The sequence below is a fragment of the Seriola aureovittata genome, chromosome 21 (assembly GCF_021018895.1).
Source record: "Seriola aureovittata isolate HTS-2021-v1 ecotype China chromosome 21, ASM2101889v1, whole genome shotgun sequence".
NCBI lineage: Eukaryota > Metazoa > Chordata > Actinopteri > Carangiformes > Carangidae > Seriola > Seriola aureovittata.
Genome location: NC_079384.1, coordinates 8,077,758 through 8,086,337, shown reverse-complemented (window position 1 = coordinate 8,086,337; position 8,580 = coordinate 8,077,758). Strand labels below are relative to the sequence as shown.

General features: G+C 40.9%; 1 protein-coding gene across 1 annotated transcript; it reads left to right on the top strand.

The window, feature by feature from the left end:
• The first annotated feature begins 2,571 nt into the window (after positions 1–2,571).
• LOC130162010 (heparan sulfate glucosamine 3-O-sulfotransferase 2-like) lies at positions 2,572–8,580 on the top strand. Its single transcript, XM_056365430.1, has 2 exons — positions 2,572–4,060; positions 7,179–8,580. Exons 1-2 carry the CDS (start codon positions 3,558–3,560, stop codon positions 7,795–7,797), a joined length of 1,122 nt encoding a protein of 373 aa, XP_056221405.1. The 5' UTR covers positions 2,572–3,557; the 3' UTR covers positions 7,798–8,580.

Genomic DNA, 8,580 nt, shown 5'->3' with positions numbered 1-8,580 from the left:
TGATTGTTACAGGATCTACAAAGTCTGTCTTCTTTTCACTGTCAATGCAGCTGATAGGCTACTAAACGTACAGATCCACTGTTGCCTGCTTAAAAATGTTCTTCACACTGTTAGCGTCTTGACTGGATTATCTGACGCTGCATTTATATCCTAACACTGTGTCAACTGACACACTGACTGAAGGAACACTGCGATTGCATGTTTGTCACCAGACAAAACACTTCAGTGTGTGTGTGTGTGTGTGTGTGTGTGTGTATTGTTTCATAAAAGGGGTGTGAAGTGAATCAGTGGGAGTGTTTTCTCATCCTGGATCATCTGTATCTGCACCCAGTGTCAGATCAAGAGTCGAGACAACCTGACACACACACACACACACACACACACACACACACCCCTCCCCCCCTCCTGATGTTTCACCTACCTCAGACAAATGAGCAGTGCAGCTGATAGAGTGGTCAGTGGGCAAACTATGGCCTTTATCCAGTAATCTGCAAAAGGAAACCAACAGCACAAAGGAAAAACAGTGTATATTGCCAGACACATTTATTTTGTTTCCCCTAAAAGTTATATCCTGATACATGAAAAATCTGCTTTTGTATCAGCTACTTTTAACTCCTCTCACATAATTTTCTTTCTTTATAAAATGACAGTGTAAAATTTTTTTTTATTAAAAACAGTATGGAATTAAATTGTTCCACGTTGCTCTTCTGTCATACTTTGTCTAAGACGGTCTCTCGCCTCCGTGATAAAGAAAACCAAGACATATGCTCTGTAAATTAAACTAAGGATAAACTGATTTCAGGTATCAGTATCCTTGATAGTGGCACTGCAAAAACAAGCCGCACACTCAGCACAGGCGATTATAACATTTAATCACTGAGCCCTATCGCCGAGCTTTGCAGGCTTCTCGCCCCAAGGTTTGATTTACCCGCCCTCTTCCTGAGGAAAAATCTCATTCACTAGACGAATTGCTGAGCGGGCCTCTCCGACCGGCCCCTATAAATCATTCTTTAATCAGAGACCTCTGAGATTGGGCGCAGACACCCGCGGGAGCAACACTGTGACACCTCAACTCCTCCCCATGCGTATATCTGCAGTCCTGGGAGTTTTTATCCTCTTCTGTTTCCACCTCGGGCTTGTCTGCATTTGTATCAGTCATCAGGAAACTAAGAGAGATGACTTACCCTGCTCACACCAACACCACCTCTGCTAAGAGAGAGATGCCAGGCACAAGATTACTGGTTTCAGGCTGCGAGGAGATACACCCCCTCAGGGCTGGCGAGCAAAGTGGGCAACTGCTCCAGGACCTCAGGACTCCTGTGCCTCTAAAAGCTCCATCCTAACAGTGTGTTAGCCGCTCATGCTGCAGTTTCCAAAATGGGAAATGGAAAAATATGAACTAAATCGCAAATACAGGCAGATGGCTGGCAACTCTGGTCAGAGTTTTTCTCATTATCTCCAAACTCCAGTCAGTCAACAAAATATGTTACATAACAGGAAAGACGTGTTCCTGAAACAAAACCTTCATCAAAGCAAAAAATCAACTCAAAGTATCAACACATCAAAGTTTAGTTTTAAAGGTGCAATGTGTAAGATCTGGCCAGAATTTTAGTTTAAAATGTTCAAAAAATGAACTATAACACTATCAACAGCATGTGAAGGAGCCACCGTGGTGATGTCATGACTAAGACCTCCATCTAATGTATTTCAGAGATATCTACTGGAATGAGCATGCTAACCAACAAGCTGCATCGCAGGCCGTGTTGTTATACCACTTTATGACACTACATTCTAGTCCAGTCCTCCCCAGTGATGGACCAGCACCTGCCTTTTCTTCTGTCTGGCCTCATCAACCATCAACAACCACATTACAGTAACACCTTGGAGTATTATCCCTGCACAGAACAGATATTGTCTATACTGTGATCTTTTGCACATCCTGCTAAGTCAACACTCAAGCAGTTTTTTTCAGTTTTATTTTTTTTTAATATGTGTATCTATGTATATTTATCTTTTTGACAGTTGCAGTATGTTAACTTTTTATTATTTCCTGTTAATGTTTATTGTTTACTGCACCAAACCCCAAGCCAAATATCCTGTAAGTAAAAAACTACCTAGCAATAAACCTTATTTTCTGATTCTGCCTTTGTGATGATGTCATCATCCCTTCATCATGCTGCTGTAGCCTGACACCCATGTGTCATGCAGTATCCCCTTGCCTTCATATTTTTTTATAGGTAAATAAAAACATACTGTTTGTACTACAAGTACTCATAATTTGTTTTAGTGCTATCAACTATGCTATCTATCAATAATAAATGCATGTATAAAAAAATCAATAATAAGGAACATGGGAAAACATGATTAACTAGACAGCAGTGAAGAGGTGAAATGCTGCCTCCTATGGAGACGGAGCAAGAAGCACAATCTTACACATTACACCTTTAAATGTGGAAACGGCAGTTGAAAGACCAAACTGTTCTTGTGCTTTCAATCATATCACATGATCTTCATCAGCAATAGGAATTTGCCCAGTTTTTTTTGTTTGTTTTTTTTTTTTGGGGGGGGGGGGGGGGGTTCTGACTAAGTTTAAGCAGTGAGTGATGTTGATTTTAAGCAGTGGTTCAAGTAAAACTCAACTGGCAGTTAGCTAGACATGGACAAACCATTAAATAAAAACAAATGTTAAGTTAGTTATCAAAAAAGGTAACCTCAGGTCACTTCATCAGAAAGGAAGAAACTAGTGCTGATTTGTGCAAGAGGATGAAAACAGCTGTAACGCTGCAGCTTCCTCTGAATGGAGGGCTGCAGTGCCGCTGGTTCGGGTCATGAAAGTAATAAATGGTGGATGTGTTTCTTATCCGTTTTGTGCTGTTGGTGTAACTACTATTGCTTCATCCTTCACACATATAGACATATTGAAATTATATTATGAATCTCATCTGGCTGGGAAGGGGAAAAAAAATAAATAAATCATATATGGGGATGCATCACTCAACTTGCAAAAAATAGTCTCGCGCCTCCATGTTTATATGCAGCAGATATAAGGTGTGCCAAAAAAAAGACACCTGCATGCTGAGAAGTGAGTAAGGTCAGACGAGTGAGAGGAGAGAACTGGACTTTTTTTTTTTTTTTTTTTTTTAATGCAAAGATGCTCTGACGTCACCGTGTTGAAGTATTTCTCCGTCGCTCAGTCGGTTTGGAGCCGACAGTCCGCTCAAGTTGCCAGAGAGCGCGCGCACCCCTTTGCTCCTCACTCGTGCGTGATGACCATGGAGGCGTCCAGGAGTTTTAAAGGAGGACGTCGTTGCCAAACTCAGTGCGCGGCGAGGGACGCCTTTTCAGTTCCCGAACTGAGGAGATGGGACACGGAGGGATTGTGTTAATATGCTGCGTGATCAAGTGATGGAAGTGCTGACCACCAACTGACGGAAGTTTTTTTTTCCTGCTTTGGAGTCGGTGAGCAGTTCACAGCCACTTAAGCGTCTAAAACAAACCAGAAAGGACGGATCGCAGAATCAATTAGAAAACCATGCACTGTTCATATCCATGGAGAGATGGCATGCGTGCTCCTCTTCAGTCGGCTTCTCCCCTTCTCACACAGGCTCACAAGAACATCCATTTGCTTACTATCCCTTCTACTTTCATATTTGTGCTACTGTGCACTATTCCCTGCCGATACCATCATGCACAAATCAGGTGATCCGACTCCGAGCTGCCAACGCGTCCTGGCCGATGGAGCCAAAAGGCGCCTTCAGAAATCCCTCTCCTGCGTTTTGCCGCTGGACGAGAGGGCGAGCAGTGTTGAGGCATCTCGGCTGAAAAGCGACCAAAAATCCTCTTCGACTGTCCACATCGTCAGGAACGACACGCCCAGCCCCCCGATCGGTAGTTTAAAGTTTGGGAATAAAAAGTTACCAAATGCCATCATAGTTGGTGTGAAAAAAGGAGGGACGAGAGCTGTGCTGGAGTTCATCAGAATCCATCCTGATGTGCGAGCGGCTGGCACCGAGACACACTTCTTCGACAGGAACTATGATAGAGGCCTGGAGTGGTACAGGTAAGAGCATATCTCACCTGCACAGGTGCGTGTCCATCTGTGCCTGTCATCAAATATGTAAATGGAACCTGCAAATGATACCACGATTACAGTTCATTCACGTTTTATGGCAAGAAATCAGAGAATGCGATTGTTGGTGTGATATATTATGCAAGTTTCTACACTGTGGACACTGAAAATGAATTATAGTGACTGTTGATCTCTTCTGTTTGTGGGGTCAGTACTTAGTTGCCTAGATTGCTTAAAGTGTAGCATTTTCACTCAGCTGGGGGCCGCAAAGACTCATGGGAGTCTCTGGTCATAGGATCAGATCATTAATCTAACATGCAAGTATCTGCTTGCAAATTAATGGTGAGGAAGGATGTATAAAATGGGCAGTCAGTACACTGTGAATATTTTTGCTTTGCAATCTAAAAGATTATATTTGCCCAATATAAATGTCTAATTCAATTCCAATTTCTAGAATTGGAATTTAAAGGGAATTCAGGTAAGTTGTGGCTGATCAAATGTACTTAATGTAGGCCTAGTTTTTTTTCCTAAGATTTCTTTTCTGTGCAAGTCTATCTATTCTTGGAGGAGTTACCCAATATTTTGCAATGTAGAAAATGATGTGCCTCCTGCCAGCCAGTGTAAGTTCCTCTGAGATTTAAAATCACTCTTCATGTAAAATCAGCTTGTTGCCGTTAAAAATACAGCCTTGCACTGTCCTTGTCCCCCTTCCTCTCCAGGGTGCCTCTCTGTGTACAGTAAACTGTGTTTTGAGAACATGCTCGATGTGTTTTCCAGTCTCTTGATTCATTTCATGTTCTTATTGCAAGAAACTTTGGAGGCCTCATTTCTGTTTACACCCGCAGAACAGGGGCTGTTTTTTTTCTAGATGTACTGTGGAGCAATTCATCAGATTTCTCATAAAAATCCAACCTCTGGAGGCACACAGTGTAAACTGCAGTGTGCAGGCCCGCTGTAGCTGCCAGGCCTCTGAGCTATTGTCTTGTTCTTGTTTGTAATAGTTTTACTAATATCTCTAAATGAACATTAAAGTGGGTGATTTATTGTTTTAAAAATTCTAAATGAATGCACCATTAACAAAGTGCTTCCCCATCAAATTGCTTTGTTTGACAGATCATCAAGTATCTACCTATATACCCCATACATATCATTTAAAACTCCTTAATTACAGATGTAAAGCAGATGTGTGTTGTGGTTAAGTTATGAAATACTGTGCACACAAAGAGACAACCATGCACAACACATTCACAGACTTCCAAATACATTCTATGTTAATGATTGGCTGCCATGTACCCTGCAGGAGGTATATGTATTAGTAGTATTATAAAATAATTATAAGACTGAAAGTATCTCCACTAATTGGCATTCTTCAGGACAGTTAGAGGCTGAAGCCCTTTCATCTCAGAAATGTCTTGGAGGTGTGAACCCTCCCCCATCACCGTAACTTGACTGGCGGCTGTCAAAGCTGTCGAGGAAAGGTCAAATGCCAACTCACTGACTTTTGAGGATTGCTTTCAAAATAAAGAGTTGCCTCTCTGAAACTATCTTGTAAACACTCATCAATGAAGGCCAAAGTATTGTTTGGAGTAGTCATAGTCTCATTGTCAGCATGCCATTGAGTGTCCTACTGTTTTGTCTCATGCAAACAAAAGAATAAAGAAAACAGTCGTGATAAAGATCCCTGAGGTTGACTACCTGAGTGTGGATGCATCAGATGGTGACTGGACTAGCGAGACCAAAGGAGAAATTCAATAAATTGGCACAAGTCTGTGCAGTACTAAAGGCTGCAGTGCAGAGCCAGGTCGGCCAGGGAGCAACACTCCTGTGGAAAACAAATAAACATTTCATATTATTTCACAGGCTGTTTGCGGCACAACAAAACCTCTCAGCAAAGTAAGCACCAAAAATTCATCTGAGCTTCATTTTCCAGCTGTTTCAATCAATTTAAGACTATGGTAGAATGTAATTTAATCCTATGCGAGTAGGACTGTAACATACTTGAAATGGTGCCTCCTAGTGGTAGTTTCAATACAACCTGGGGACACAGATCAATTGGTTGAAAGCAGTAGATATAATGCACCAGTCAAATTTCAAAAAACACACAAGGGCTTTAATTTACAGATAGAGCTGCAACAATTAGTCGATTAATCGATTATTAAAATAGTCGCCAAAATTGATCAAAAACTATTTCAATCATCAAGTAACCATTTAAGTCTTTTTAATTACAAATTACAAAATACAAATCCATTCTCTAGTTTGTTTCTCAAATGTTAAAAAAAAAAAAAAAAAAAAAAAAAAAAATCCATTTTCTTTGTCTTGACATTTACACGAATATTTTTAGATGCTGGACAGACAAAATAAAACATGACATAAAACAATAACAGACAATGAATCATGACATCACTGTCAGATGTAGGAAACTGAAATGGGCATTTTAAACAGTTTCTGGTCTTGTATTGACAAATGATGAAGCAACCAATAGAGAAAATGTTGATTAATGATGAAAATAATCTTTAGCTACAGCCCTATTTACAGGCTCTTGTTAAAGTCTGTCCTTGATCTTTGATGGTTTCCAATCAAACTATTACTGTGGGAAGGCGTACCTGTTCACATAATTTCTTTCAAAGACCACAATGGCCTAGTTAGAAGACCCAGAAGTCAGTCTGCTATATGTGTTCTGTTTGCATTCATGGTGATTTATTGCTCTTGAACCATGCAGGGCTGATGCACAAGAGAGCTGTCTGCAAGACAGGTCTCCAGTGACAATAAACTACTATGACTTTGCTTCTGTGCTCCTATAAGCATTTACATGGAGAAAGTGGGTTCACAGTCAAACTGGAGCTACTCAGTTTGTGAGGTTTTATATCTTTGCAAATCACTTGTGTAATCCTGCCCTAAATAGACATCTAAAATACACTTTTTACCATTTGACAGAGTGAATACAAGGACAATATGTCCTTTGTATCTAAGACTTTTACCCTTCACGGTATTTAAGCAATTCAAAACAGCTAGAAAATATGCAGACAGAAACTCTTAAGATAAAGTCAGTGTGAATGAGAAATCTTTATGTTATTGGAACTTTTACTTTGTGTTTTCATCTTTCATTCAGAGGTTTAATGCCAAGGACTCTTGAAAGCCAAATCACAATGGAGAAGACACCAAGCTACTTTGTGACAAAAGAAACACCACACCGGATCTCCACCATGTCCCGCAATACCAAACTCATTGTGGTGGTGAGAGACCCCGTCACTCGGGCAATATCAGATTACACACAGACTTTATCCAAAACTCCCGACCTGCCGAGCTTCCAGGAGCTGGCCTTTAGAAACCAGTGCCTGGGCATTGTGGACACGTCCTGGAACGCCATTCGGATCGGCCTCTACGCTCTGCACCTCGAAAACTGGCTACGTTACTTCCCTCTGGCTCAGATCCACTTTGTGAGCGGAGAGCGTCTCATCACTGACCCAGCAGGAGAGTTGGCTCGGGTGCAAGACTTCCTCGGGTTAAAGCGCATCGTCACAGACAAACACTTCTATTTCAACCGCACCAAAGGCTTCCCTTGCCTTAAGAAGCCGGAGAGCAGCGGCTCGCCTCGCTGCCTGGGCAAGTCCAAGGGCAGAACTCATGTGCAGATAGACAGAGATGCTATTGAGCAATTGCGAGACTTCTATAGACCTTACAATGTCAAGTTTTATGAAATGGTGGGCCATGATTTTAAGTGGGAGTAAAGGTATGAGACATATTTTTGAAAGATTTATGTATTCTACGAATCTTCTTTTAAAATGATTTGCCTACAGTAATATGAAGGCGAAGGGGAACTGAGCAGCCTTCAGACAATTTGTGTTAAATGTCAAAAACAGTATTATTCTTTCAAGTGACAGTAATGAACAGAGCAAAATCTATTCTATGACATTGCTTTTGCACTTGTAATGATCAGTTACCAGCCAGCATCAGTATCCTGTTTGTTGCTAGATATAGCCATTATTTCAGCTTCAGGATCACATGATTTCAGTTCCTGTAACCGTATATTATTGCCCACTGGATTCCCCATTTCCTGACTGGTTTATAAAAATAGAGGAAATTCCAGGGAATGGGATTAGTTCTTCTTAAACCTGCTTCACTAATCAAGGCAGGGTTTGAAAGCAAGACCTTGGAAAATGTCAGTGAAGTCTTCAGGGAGAGTAGAATTAAGCTGCTGCACTGTGGTGGTAAATCCGAAATGTAAAGCCATAGCACAAGTGTGAACCACCTAATGTTGCTAACTGTTGGTCTCATCAGTTTCTATATAGAGCGAGAGATTTTTTATTTTTCATTTTTTTCCCAGCATGAATCATATAAATTCATCCATGCTGTAACATTCAGCACTTCACTTTGTAGTCTGTGCTTTGTTTGCAAAAAAAAAAAAACCAAAAAAAAACATGTTTATATTTTTGTTACAAAAAGTATTTAATCACTGCCTTACCCACACTGCTTGTCCATGTACATCATTAAATGAAACAGATGCACAAATA

Excerpts from the sequence above, each read along its gene's own strand:
- LOC130162010 (XM_056365430.1), top strand. The coding sequence starts at position 3,558 with ATGGCATGCGTGCTCCTCTTCAGTCGGCTTCTCCCCTTCTCACACAGG. Across the intron at positions 4,061-7,178 it reads AGAGGCCTGGAGTGGTACAG|AGGTTTAATGCCAAGGACTC; the intron begins GTAAGAGCATAT and ends TCTTTCATTCAG.